General features: G+C 41.8%; 1 protein-coding gene and 1 non-coding gene across 2 annotated transcripts; both read left to right on the top strand.

Moving 5' to 3' along the window:
• The first annotated feature begins 441 nt into the window (after positions 1–441).
• On the top strand, positions 442–6962 carry grinaa (glutamate receptor, ionotropic, N-methyl D-aspartate-associated protein 1a (glutamate binding)). The gene is made up of 7 exons (XM_052070658.1): positions 442–609; positions 3496–3837; positions 3911–4026; positions 4209–4409; positions 4500–4628; positions 5749–5892; positions 5978–6962. Exons 2-7 carry the CDS (start codon positions 3522–3524, stop codon positions 6125–6127), a joined length of 1056 nt encoding a protein of 351 aa, XP_051926618.1. The 5' UTR covers positions 442–609; positions 3496–3521; the 3' UTR covers positions 6128–6962.
• A 2738-nt stretch (positions 6963–9700) lies between these two features.
• On the top strand, positions 9701–9831 carry LOC127605146 (U8 small nucleolar RNA). Its single transcript, XR_007963480.1, has one exon. It is a non-coding gene; the product is annotated as a U8 small nucleolar RNA (small nucleolar RNA).
• The last annotated feature ends 3731 nt before the right edge of the window (positions 9832–13562 follow it).

The following is a 13562-nucleotide window of genomic DNA, read 5'->3' on the forward strand; positions in this document are numbered from 1 at the left end:
TTTTGGGTAAAAGTTAACCATGATAAGCGTAAGTGTGTGTGTGTGTGTGTGTGTGTATATATATATATATATATATATATATATATATATATATATATATATAGATATATATATATATAAAAACACGCACACATCCCCAACTTTGTGTTTTTTTTAATTTGGAAAATTATAAACTTTGCGACAGATACATGCAAAAAATGAGTTGTTCTTTTTAAACCAACATATTTGCTCATTTAACCCATTTAAAAAAACTATTAAAAAAAACAATACATCAGCTTGTGCTGGAATAACAAATCACATAACCGAGAACGTTCCACCTAAAAAGTGAAAATTCGGAAAATGGTCAAATGACCAGTCATCTGATAAAGGCAGCGTATTTTGTCATGTGCTATGCTAAAAATAACCCAAAAAATAAACACGTGACCAACAACGTCACAATGGCGTACGCTACGTCGCACGTCGCGAGGTGACGTAATCGCCTGACCCACTTGACGTTGAAGACGCTGCCGCCGCATCAATCGGCGACAACAAGACATTAACGGAATTAAAAATAAATACCGCACAGTCTCCAACGAACGTTCCAGCAGGACAAAAGAGGAGAAATACACGGTCAGTTGCTCTATTTGGTAGCGAGCTGTTCACATTTTTAGCCGTTATTATGCGCTCTGTTTTGCGGGTGCCAGCCAGCTAGCTTCGCAAGTATCATCCGGGCTTGTTGGGTTTTAGCGTCACCCAAACAAAAATAAGCGACATCAACGTAAAGTCTTGTGGCTTTTGAATATGCTGAAAATGTTACATTTTAATGCTTAAGAAAGTCCATCGAGTTAGAGATAAAATAACGGAAAATGTCAATAATCAGGGCGAACTAACGGTATTCGTCGACTAGCTCGGCTAACCGTTCATCGCCATCTATGACCACTTAGTAGTTGACATCTATTTCCACACACAATGTATGTAAAATTTTCACTGTACATCGTTGTTTGGATTCCTGTCGCATTCATCTGCACCCGCGAGGCCCTGATGTTGGAAGAGCGCCCGCTCCTGGTGCTCCATGTTTGGATATTTATGTGGCGCAGAACGCCACCTAGAGCCTTATATGCTATTTACTTCCACTTTTACCTTTCAAACTGTTTTATTTTAATCCGTTTGCATCGAAATTCACTTCAACGTTGTGTCGTCCCCCCCCCCCCCCAAAAAAAAATACCAACGTAAGATGGTGAAGATTGTCAGTGTACAATTTAGGCCACTGTGGTGTTTTGGTCAAATGATTGACCATGGCTGGAAATAATTCACTAGTCTATCATATTCCAACACTTGGGACTTTTGTTAAATCCTGATGTTTTTTTATACAATATGTATAAGATTTATGTCCAGTAACCCATGTCGTGGAAATCTACATTCTAAGAGATTGATTGTCCTTAACACTCCAAACAAAATTTTGTGATGCTTACAATGTGAAAGAAATTACTTTGATCACATGATGCGTACTTAAGTTGCTTGAGAACCATTTTACGATTGCTTTCACTGCGCTACTACTGAATGATGGGTTGTGGGTTACCAAATGGTCTTTGTTGAGAAAAAATAAATGTTATCCACCTGTCACAAGGCCAGGCATCAGCGCTTCGGACATCACCGGCAGGGATGCTGCTGATGCGGCACATCTGCCTGACAGCAGCTTGACACACTGCTGCATTACTTATCCTCATTTTTGTGTTACTAATTGCTGTGTTTATGTCATTAAAATGGCAGCCGCCCCCCCCCCCTTTTTTTTTTGAAACGTCACGCTAGCTGGACCTGCTCGGTCATGCATGTAATATGATGTGAGGCATTCGTCAGGGCATATGTTGGACTAATTGTGTTTCAACCTCTCCCCCAGTTTAGCTCAATTCTAGCACGCACCCACCACGGTGGAGCTTCTCTGCTAAGAGGATTGGAAATGTTTGCGTTGGCTGGAAAAAAAACCTGCACTAAATCCCCCTCCCTATCCCCCCCAAAAAAACAAGTACCGCTCCCCATAAATCATTGTCGTCTAACAGTTTTGGGCGTTGGATATTTGAGATGATCACACATTTTGTCACATGGCTTGGCTTAATCTGCTGGTTCCACACTGTTGTGAAAATAAAATGTCGCTTCTGCCTTCATGCACAACCGTGTTATCTAATTGTTGTTATCTAGTGTATCCTGCTACCATATTTTGTCCTGATGATCACAAGGACCCACACGTGAATTTGTTGAGAAACAAGTAACGTTGTCATGAGCCAAACATGTGACTAGAAATCATGTCAATTATAGCTGATCAGTATGGGCTGATTTTTTTAATTTTTAGTCTGAGCTACAAAGATCTTAACCAAACAGCTTTGTTTTATTTTGTAATTACAATCTAATTTAACGGTATTTTAATAGTGCTGGGCACGGTGATCATCTGGTGAGCACGGCGGCCTGACAGTGCAGAGGTGCGGCGTTAGATTCCGACTCCCGCTTTCATGTGTGGAGTTTGCATGTTCTCCCCATGCCTGCGTGGGTCTTCTCTGGGTACTCGCGTTTCCTCCCCCATTCCAAAACACGCATGGCAGGTTGATTGGCCACCTGGATCCCCTTAGATAAGTTTGTTTTGGTGACTTGAAGTGACATCACACTTTGGGTTTGACGCTCGTCGGGATCTCACTTTAGGAAAAAGATTACTTTGTCAAATTATGAAACAAAGTATTTATTTATGTTTCATTTCATGTACTTTGTTTAACTTAGTCAATCGCAGCCATTTTCACTGGAGCAACCCCCTCAATCCCAGCGTTTTTCTGGATTTTGATCTTGCAAGGTACACAGAATATTTGGTTCTAATGCTATATAAACATGGAGTTTACCAAAATAAAGTTTGGACTCTCTTCTTTCAGCAGAAAAAAAAGCTAAGTTTCATGAAAATGGCGATTCCTGGGTAAAAAAAGCATGCATTTCAAGCATGTGAGGCACCACTGCCACCTACTAGTCGCTTTTTTTTAACATGATTTACAATTCAAACGGCTTATTCTCATTCACAGATTGCATCAGACCCGCCTCCTCTCTGACGCGAAAAAAAGACTTAGACGACAAGTACGTCCTTGGTAGGCGGGACTAATTTTAAAAAGACGTACAAGTACGTCTTGTGGAATGAAAGCGTTAACAACGTGACAGAAAAATGTTCATTAGGATTGTCTAAAATGACTTCCCAGTTTAGTCCATTTCAATAGGGAACATGGATGTGGAAATTGAGTTCCAACCTTTTCAGAGAACCAATTAAAGGTAACGCTGTATATCTTATAGCAGGCGTGTTCCTTGGCCCTACTTAGTGAAATGTGGGAATCAAACTTGAGTTGATCAGATTATAGGAGCGACTCTATACTCGGTTCGAACTGGACAGCACCCTCCTTGTTTTCTGCCTGAGGCTTTGGCCGTCTCCCCGGACTGCAGTTATCGATTTCAAATCGCTGATCGATTTCTCTGCTCCGTCCTTTTTCATAGCTTGTTCCTGAACTCTCCGCCACAACATGTCCCAGGACAAGAGTGGCTACCCCATTATGGGGGAGTCCAACCCACTCCACAACAACATCTACGGACCCCCGCAGCAGCAGGGCTTCGGCGTGATGCCGCCCAACTACGGCCAAGGCCCCGGAGGTCCGTACCCACCAGCCGCCGGCTACGGCCAGCCTGGCTTCCCCCAGGCCGGCTTCGGGCCTGCTCCCTACCCGCAGATGCCTTACCCCCAGATGCCCTACCCGCAGGGGCCTTATGCTCATGGCCCCTACCCTGAGGGACCCTACCAGCAAGGACCCGGGCAGCCGGGCTTTCCCGTGGACCCCTCTGGTGAGTGAACAAGCCAAAGAAAGAAGATTTGGGCTTTTGGATATCCTCCTATTGATGAGGTTTGTTTTCCTAGCACCTGGTGGCAGCCCCGGTTACCATGGCGACGTGCCTCCGACTTACTACGACAACGAGGAGTTCACCAACTCGGGCTTCGAGGACAAGAGCATCCGACAGGCCTTCATCAGAAAAGTAATTTGCTGAGTCAGCAAACTTATGTTCCCAAAACACAAAATCTTTTGAAAATCCTCTTACAACATATCCCAAAAATGTTCATCGGCCTTGTCACTGCAACGTATTTCCTGGACACCGGTTGCTATTATCCGAGGATTTCGCGCAATTTTGTCCAGGCTCACCTTCTTCTCCTCCTGCAGGTCTTCTTGGTCCTCACCGTGCAGCTGCTGATCACCTTCTCCTTCGTGGCCGTGTTCACCTTCGTGGACGACGCCAAGGTGTTCGTGCGTCGCAACCCTTGGACATGCTACGTCTCCTACGCGGTCTTCCTGGTGTCCCTCATCGTGCTCAGCTGCTGCGGGGAATTCCGCCGCAAGCACCCCTGGAATTTGGTGGCACTGGTAAAGAGGAATAGAAAAAAAACCCAAAAGGCAAAGGACGGTGCCAAATGTTGACCATTTTTTTTCTTCCCCCTCCCAACTGTCTCGTAGTCCATTCTGACCCTGAGCCTGTCCTATATGGTGGGCATGATCGCCAGCTTCTACGACACCGACACCGTCATCATGGCCGTGGGGATCACCGCTGTGGTTTGCTTCACCGTGGTCCTCTTCTCACTACAGGTCCCCACAACACAAATTCCGTTGGTCATAATGTGTGGCGCGACTTGGCGGGGGGGCAATATCACACACTCACCGGACACAGCATTCGCTACACGTGCAAATTTCCCCATGGGAATTCATTGTGTTCCATAAAGCATTGGTGTGTCGTACAACTTTATCGCTTCAACTCAAACTAATATACAGTTAAGTTGACACGGCGTTGAAGATCGCAAGTCATATCGTGGCGTTTCATAAGCGCCGCTGGATCGGAAAATCTGCGTTCAAATAATTTCTGTATGTCATCATTTATTAACAGGGTTGCTCGCATTGTCATCTTAATTTGCTGTTCTGATCGCAACCAGTGATGTCATCACCGAAAAATCAAACAAAAAGACCATGTTAAACTGAATTAGTTTCAAAACACGTTATACATTGCACCTTGGCATGAGTTTCCCCTACAGTACTATATAAGAACATGAGCGCTTTGGAGTGCCTCGATGTTGGCCCTGAGTGTGTGCACGTCGCGGGAAGAGGGAGAGAGAGAGAGACACACAGACACACATACATTCATTCATTCATCTTCCGAGCCACTTGATCCTCACTAGGGTCGCGGGGGGTGCCGGAGCCTATCCCAGCTGTCTTCGGGCAGTATGCGGGGGACACCCTGAATCGGTGGCCAGCCAATCGCAGGGCACACAGAAACGAACAACCATTCGCACTCACACTCACACTTAGGGACAATTTAGAGTGTTCAATCAGCCTGCCACGCATGTTTTTGGAATGTGGGAGGAAACCGGAGCAACCGGAGAAAACCCACGCAGGCCCGGGGACAACATACACACATTGATATAAATAGAATAGTCCGCATGTAGACCAGGACTTTGCGCCACTTTAGAACGCCTCATTGTTACGCCGTGGAAAGTGTTCCAGCCACCAGAGACTTTCAAATGTTTTTGATTCTCGGTCACCTGAGATCTCGTCAGATTTTCTGAGGTCACGCGTATTCCTGGAACTTGTGTTGTAACCATTTTTGGGCCATTTAACTTTGGAGGTTCCACCCTAGCTACACAAGAAAAGCCAAATATTTCGAACAATTTACCCATTTGTGGTTTTGAAATCTCCATTTTGTCTGGTTCTTCAGAGCAAGTACGACTTCACTTCCTGTCGAGGCGTGCTGTTCGTGTGCGTCATCGTCCTCTTCCTCTTCAGCATCCTCTGCATGTTCATCCGCCACAAGATCCTGCACCTCGTCTACGCCTCGCTGGGTGCCCTCTTGTTCACCTGTGTGAGTTTCAGGGCGATGGCGGGTGGGGGGGCGGGACGGACGTTTTGGCTACCTGAATTTGTCAACGTGTCTTTTTCTGTCTCAGTTCTTGGCTGTGGACACCCAGCTTCTCCTGGGCAACAAGAAGCTCTCTCTGAGTCCCGAGGAGTACATCTTCGCCTCTCTCAATCTCTATACAGACATCATCAACATTTTCCTCTACATTCTGGCCATTGTGGGACGCTCCCGCGATTGAGCAAAAAAAAAAAAAGGAGAATATGGGCCTGGGGTGAGGGCAGGAAGCCTTCCTTTTTTTTGTTCTCTTTTTCCCCTCCCATCCTTCATTCTGCTGTTTAATTTATTGAACGTTTTTCGCCAGTATCGCCCAAGTGGCCCCTCACACTTTTAGCGCTCCCCGCACCGCCACTAACACAAAACGATCGTCCGCCGGCAACATCGCCCCACCTTTCGATGTCAGTTTTGGCTCAGCACAAGACACATCTTTTATGTGCGTGTTTGTCTCGCGACAACTGGAAATATCTCCTCCTATTGTAACTGCATGGCAACGGCGCAAAAACACCCTACGCCCATTTCTATAGGTACAAGTGAATAGCTCTTGCTTATTAGTTCGGCTGTAAATAGTTAGGTGTACCGCTATATGAGAATGCCACGCTACGCTCATTTGGGGATGTGTTGCTTTTAGGCAGAGGTGTCCAAAACTGAAGGAATGCACGGGGCATTTTGATATTTTTTTTGCCTTTTGTTTATTGACGTTGCTAAAAGCAATCAAATGTGGAAACAAACAACGTGTCCTGATAGGATCTTAACATACACAGCCCCCAAAAAATTCTGCTTCGGTTCGTACTTTGATGGCAAACTCACGGTTTGTTTCAGGAAGGGAAATTGCAACTAAAATGGGAAATGTTCCAATAAATGAAGGTGTATCAAAGACAATCATACTTTGCCCTAAAATACAAATATAAAATCTTGAATAATTTATCAATTCATTACATCGTACTTTTTTTTTTCATTTTTAGGAAAGTGCAACATCAATAGCTTTTCTCCTATAATAAAATCAACGACACAGAAAAGTGCAGCAGCTACTGCTTAACTGCATTCCTAAGCCGTAACAACGCAGTGTCCTTTCAAATGACAAAATGAAAATTAACAAGTTTGATGTACCGTTCAAAAACAAGCCAGACTTAGCCAGACTTAGGACACCCATGTTATGACCTTTCCAGCATTGTAGCTCAACATTTAAAATATGTCGGAATGATGTACAACAAGCAGGCCTTTTTCATACTTATTTTTTCCCCTTTCTCTTCCTGATTGGTCGTTGTTGTGGAGTGAACGTTTTTCTTTTCGGTGTTGTATTTTCCATGTTTCCATTAATACGAAATATTGGTAATGCTGCTCCACAATTTTTTTTTTTTGGGTGGGGGGTGACCACAAAGTAGCTGAACACTGGATTTATACATGCAACAGAGATAAATGCATGATAACTTATTTATTGAGCTTCATGTAGATGACAGTTGAGTTACTAACTCTGAACTGGAAATGTATCAACACTGGTTACGAAGTGACACTGAAGATACTACTGCAGTCTCCCGCAGTGTTTTTAATTATTTACAAATTACAGTAATTTTATTTGTCATCCCATGCATGCCCTGTCGCATGTGCATTGTCAGCACATAGTGCAGTTTGTATTTGGGAGGGTTTGTTGTTTGGCAAAGATGTTTATGTCTCACGCAACATGTAGATGAACATAGAAGTGTTTTGGTGTGTATAGGCCGCGTACTCGTTTGCATTCAATTTGAGTGGAAATGCATTCCTCCTCATGCTGTCGGCTTTACATTAAAATATACCATGTGGAACGTGTATCGGAATCTTGTAATTTTCTCTAGCGCTTGTCTTCAGCAAGGTTGGGGGGGGGGGGGGGGTGCTGGAGCCTATGCTCGCTGTCTCTGGAAGAAGACAACTTGTCAAAAAATCTGTACCCTGCATGCTGACGCAAAAAGTACAACAATACACAAAAGCTAGTTGTTAAAACAACACAACAGAAAAGTAAAATACATGACCACTGTGTGAAAGACTTGTAAATTTGGTCAATAGATTTGGGCGCGGGAAATGGGGTACAACCTGGACTGGTTGCCAGTCAATCGCGGGACAAAAAAACATTTGTATTCGGGCCTATGAGCAATTTTAATGAAGATAACACGCAAACCCCACATAGGAAGGCCTGAGATTCTAAACCCAGAACCAGGCAACTGTGAAGACAGATGTGCTAATCACTTTTAATGATATTAAATTTCAATTAACAACCTTTAACACTAACCTGTGAATTTAAAAAAAATCCACTTTAACATTTACCTGTCAATTTTAAAATTCTAATTTACACTAAACTGTCACATAAATAAATAAAATTTGCAGCGAAATGATTATTTCCTTACATAAGTACATAATGAGTCCGCCATATTGACGTCTTCGCGGCTACCCGGCCTTTTATTGCCGCCTAATTGCTCGAAAAATTCAGGGGACTAAGTGGCCAACATCACACCAGATTGTTAAACGAGGAGTTTTCATCAAAAACTTAAATGAGCTATTCAGCAGGTGGGTAGACTTTACCACTTCAAGAGAACAAAAATTACTAGTACAGTTTAGCGTTGTCAAAATCGACGGTATTAATATCACGTTAGCTTGGTTAGCTTCAACAATACAAGTAATAAGCTTCCAATGTGTACAATTTGTGCGTTCTTTTAGTGAAACACAGTATTTTTGTGCTGCTGTAATTAATATTTTACAGGTGGCTAAGCTCACACGGCTAACGTTCGCACATTCTACTATAATTGGTTAAGATGAAGCTAAAATGTCTTCATTGTGTGGCATATGTGAGGCTTCATTAGCTAATATCAATAATATACCTATAAATTAATGAGTATGGGTTGTATTCACTGATAGTGATTGACAATTTAAAACAATATTTGTTGACATTTTCTTATATTGTCTTGTAACAGGGTTCAACATGGAAGATATTATTAGAGCCAAAGCAGGCAAGCTTGTCTAAGATGTGTTCAAATAGTAAATGTATTGACTTGACACGCAGATATAACATGTCTTAAATTATCAATTCTATTTAACCACTAGGCGGAGGTATACAGGAGCCCAAAATTGAAGAGCTGAAGAGCAAACTCGAGAGCCTGCAACAAGGTGACATTGCTTGTATTTGTTAACACGTGGTTTTAAAATAAATTTCTTGTTATGTCATGAATCATATCATAAATTGATGTGCTCGTGGTGTGTATCGCACGTATTTTTCACAAGTACTATTTTGGAATTTTCCATTCTTTTACTTCGTTGGTGGCGGAAGTGCTCCGTTGAACACAACTTGGACACTGCGTCATTTCCGTTCCCGTTTTTTTTCATGTCACCTTGTTTTGGCGTCTTTCTTTGTTAACACAGAATGCCAGACCCAATATGTGTCAGCTATGTGTATTATTATTTTATTTTGCGACGAAATATGAAGTTAATGTGAAAGTATGCCCGTGGAAGGTACGATTTGCTTCGGTTTTTTATTACGCGCCAATAAGGACGCGTGCATGTCGTGACGTCATTGGGTAGTTTTTCATATCGTGTACGTTGAACATTCGAAATGGCCTCAGTAATTGAATTCTCGTCGTGAATTGATTTCGTCAACGTCATGTTGAACACGTGAGCATCAAGAGTTTCTTTTTAAAACATTTTCAAGAAAGGCGGTTAACATTGCAATTGAAACCATGACTTATTTGGATTGTGCCCGAAGTCAAGTCCACGAGTTGCCCGTCGAACGGTATTGTCAGTGAGGTACATCCTTACCTGTTACTCCTTAATGGAGTATCAGAACATGATGAATGGAGAATAATGAGCCATGATTAATGTCTCTCTCTTGTTTGGTCTGCACATCCATTCAGGAGCCATTCTGATCTTATACTTGTTTAAGACAACAATACGCATTAGAGTTAAATTTTAATTATGTCAAAACAATTTGTGGAAGTCTACGTGACTCTCATGGCGGATGTACCTCGCAAAGCATCAAGTGTTTGTCATTCAGCTCGCTTTATTTAGAAGACCATCAAGTTGTGGAACAATTGTTGCATATTTGAAAAGTTAGACGTGCATTCAGAGGTTTACAGACGCCAAATCAAATTCACTTGGAATGTTGATAGCGCATTTTAGGTGCCATCCTGGTATTTCATTGGGAAAGTCTGGTATCCCGAATATTTCCTCACTTGCGTTTGATGTTGTTCTTTAAGGCAAAAAAGTCCTGGAGGAGGAAATAATGGAGAGAAAATCACTCAGTGAGTGTCTCCAGAAGGAGCTGGCCACATGTAAGGAGCGGATATATTGTCACCACATATGTGGAGCCTCCAAAGCAAAGCTTTTCTCAAAATGTTACTATTTGGTGTTCAGGAAAAATACTCTTCCAAAAGTAAGCGAAATTTGAATGCAGATCGAGATCCGCCTCGAAAGTCATACAAACCCTTCGATCTCCTGAAATGGAGGTGATTATTATTATTAATGTTTTGGGGTATTTTGCTGTGCCACAGACGAAAGAATTGCTAGTGACAAGAACGTTTAATGTCAACACCTGACCCAGAAATTGAGTTATAACTAAATTAAACGCCACAGGGCTTTATTAAATAGCCAGCAATGGTTACAAAATGCCACCAGGGGACATGAAAGCACAGTCAAACACCTTCATTTTCCCTCGCCATATTTTGAACAATTGCTCACTTTTATCAGTCCACTTCCTCTATCACATTCGTTGAAGAAAGTTTCTGATGTGGACTGCTTGGAGGTTCCAATGTACTGCATCTGTTGCTTCCAGCATTTGCTATGAGATCATTTCCTAGGGTACATAAAAAAATTCCCTGTTGCTCTTCCAGTGCAAACAGAGGCCTTCCAACTGGAGAGGACCCATCAAGAAACAAAAGGTACTCCAAATTCATGTTCACTTCCGGAAGCAGTCACTCAATCAATCACTCAATCAACGGAACATCTCCTTTCCTCAAGAATTGTCGCAGAAGTTGCAGCTCCAGTGCGAGGAATCCGAGCGCGAGTTTGTCAGGTGATCTTTCACGCTCAAACCGGAGGCGCAACATACCGAAAAGTCCTGACGACATTTTTTTTTCAAAGAGGAGTGATTTGTTATTTTCACACTAGGTGGTAGTAATTTACCGTGGCCTTCACCAAGTTGTCTTCCTTCTGTTGAAAATAAGGTTTCTTTTCCTATTTGACAGACTCCATATTGCTTAGCTTTAATATTGAACATTTCTAAATTGTGCATATACAAGTACTTGAAGCTTTAGACGGCCTGAGCAGCCGTCAAATCAAAAAATTAAACAACCAAGCGAATCTTTTGCCATATTTAGTGGAAGGTGCATGCATCGTATCCTTTAATTTTTGCACTTCCCGACATCCGTTTTAGGCTGGCCGAACAGAACAAGAAGAGTGACGAACTCCTGGCACAGCACCGCTATGAAATCCAGGAGTTGAAGCTCAAGCGGCGCAAGCTACGGTGCATATTAACTAGAAGTCGTAGCCCCTATGAACTGTTGTTGTTGTACATCTATGGTAATTTTTAAAAAGTCTTCAAATTACAGGCTGAAATTTGAGGATCAGCTCCATCAACTCATTAAGCAGCACAACCAACTGTACGCCGTCATTGTAAGTAAGTTTTTGTCGCGGGCTACTTTGGAGTTACGTTTTCCCTCGGCGTGCCGTTACGACGGTGAAACCGAATAAATGTTTAATCATCTCTTCGCATAACTTGTACACAACCAATTGATGGATTACGAGTTTTGAAATCACTCAAGTCAACGATTTGTTTGTTAAATTAGGTTTAAAGTTCATTATTATGTCTTTTTTGGCAAAGTTTCTCTTCAACTCTTACCTGGCTGACGGTTTCGGCTGTCACTTTAGCCTTCCTCGGAGCTGTCACTGCTCCCTTGTGACGAAAAACATGATGTGACGGGCCAGATCTGGCCCCCGGGCCTTGACTTTGACACCTGTGACTTAAACAATCTTCTCATTGGATTTCCAGAAAGATTCTCAGCCAAAAACATAAAGCAGAGCATTGACTCGAGGTAAATAACCTTCAGCACATCCTTTTTTTCATGGCGTGTATTTTCCCTTTCCGAACTATTAACTCTTGTTCCGTTGCTTTTGCAGAATGTGAGACGCCCGCTCACCTGACACCATACGCCGCAAAGACTTCCAAGTGTACTTTAATGGAAAAGAAAAGAGTGGTTTCCTCCTTTTTCCTACGTTGACCCGAGGTAACAGTCAAAGTGTTCCCCTGCTAAAACTGTTGGATTTTTTTTCCCTCTTCAATTTGTGTTTTAATGCTTCAAACCTGTTTCACGTGTGAAATGTTCAATTCTTGTTCAGCCAAATACGTCGTCACTTATGGAATTGCAAAAGTGCACAGACAAGCATTTTTGGCTTTGGAAGAGGTTTAATTCAAATATTTGGAGCATACTTAAAATGCAATTTCATCATACTAAATGACCACATATTCAATTTTTATTAAATAAAATATGAATACAAGGTTCTTTGAGACTACAGTATGACAAGTATTGGTTAATGAAAAACAGCCAGCCAATTAATGCTTTTGAATATGTACAAACTCGCATAATAAAACAGTGCAAAAAATAAAATTTAGACCAGCCTAAATCTTTGGCTTCATCACACTATCCAAGAGAGGTGTGGATGACATTTAAAATGAATAAATGAGTCCCGTCAGCAAAATCTTTTTCACTCCAAAGCTGGGAACATGGAATTTCTCCACTTCAAGTTGAAGCTGTAAACATATTTATGTACATTAAATAACTTCAAAGCCAAAGACGATTACACTTAGTTTAGCTCCGTTGCGTCGACCTGTTTTGTGTTAGACCTGCAAATTGACTACATGCTGGAAATTACACATCAGAGAACCCTCCTTTCATGGCGCGGCTTGAAAATGGCCTTCTTTCAAATTTGAACGACATGTGTAATTTGAATACAAAAGGAAATTCACATTAAAATGTCTGATGCTGGCCTTACCGTCTTCTTTTTATTATGTGTCTTAATATTAGGGATTCATTTGCATTATTTTGTATTTGGACACAACAGACTGTCTCATGTAGCGGTGGGAAAACTGCTGCTCAACACGGGTCGCATTTGATTTTTAAAACAGACAAATGCACATTTTCATTCATGAATGAGGTTAAGAAAAATTGTTAATGCTAATTTTATGTGTATATATATTTTTATCCAACTAATATTTATAATAAGACGGTGATAAAATTTCAAATACAAATATGACAGGACTTTTGACAATGTAAATGCTCTGAGGGCCAACTTAAAAAAAAAAATACCAGTGTGCGTCATATGCGAGCCATGCTTTGCCTACCCCATTCTCTTATATATACACTTTCTTTCCTTGCAAATATTATACACTTATTCCCACTTTATTACATGTACATCAAATCTTATTTCACACCAATTAAAGACACAAAGATATGAAACATGGATTAGTGTGTGAGATCTCTAAGTAACATAACAGGAGGGTTTTAACAGTTTTTTTTGTTGTTGTTTTTTTAACTGTTAACATTTCTGTTTTACGTGTATTTTGGCACACAAAGAGACGCATTCCCGGTGGAAAAACAAATCAA

The sequence above is a fragment of the Hippocampus zosterae genome, chromosome 7 (genome assembly GCF_025434085.1).
Source record: "Hippocampus zosterae strain Florida chromosome 7, ASM2543408v3, whole genome shotgun sequence".
Lineage (NCBI taxonomy): Eukaryota > Metazoa > Chordata > Actinopteri > Syngnathiformes > Syngnathidae > Hippocampus > Hippocampus zosterae.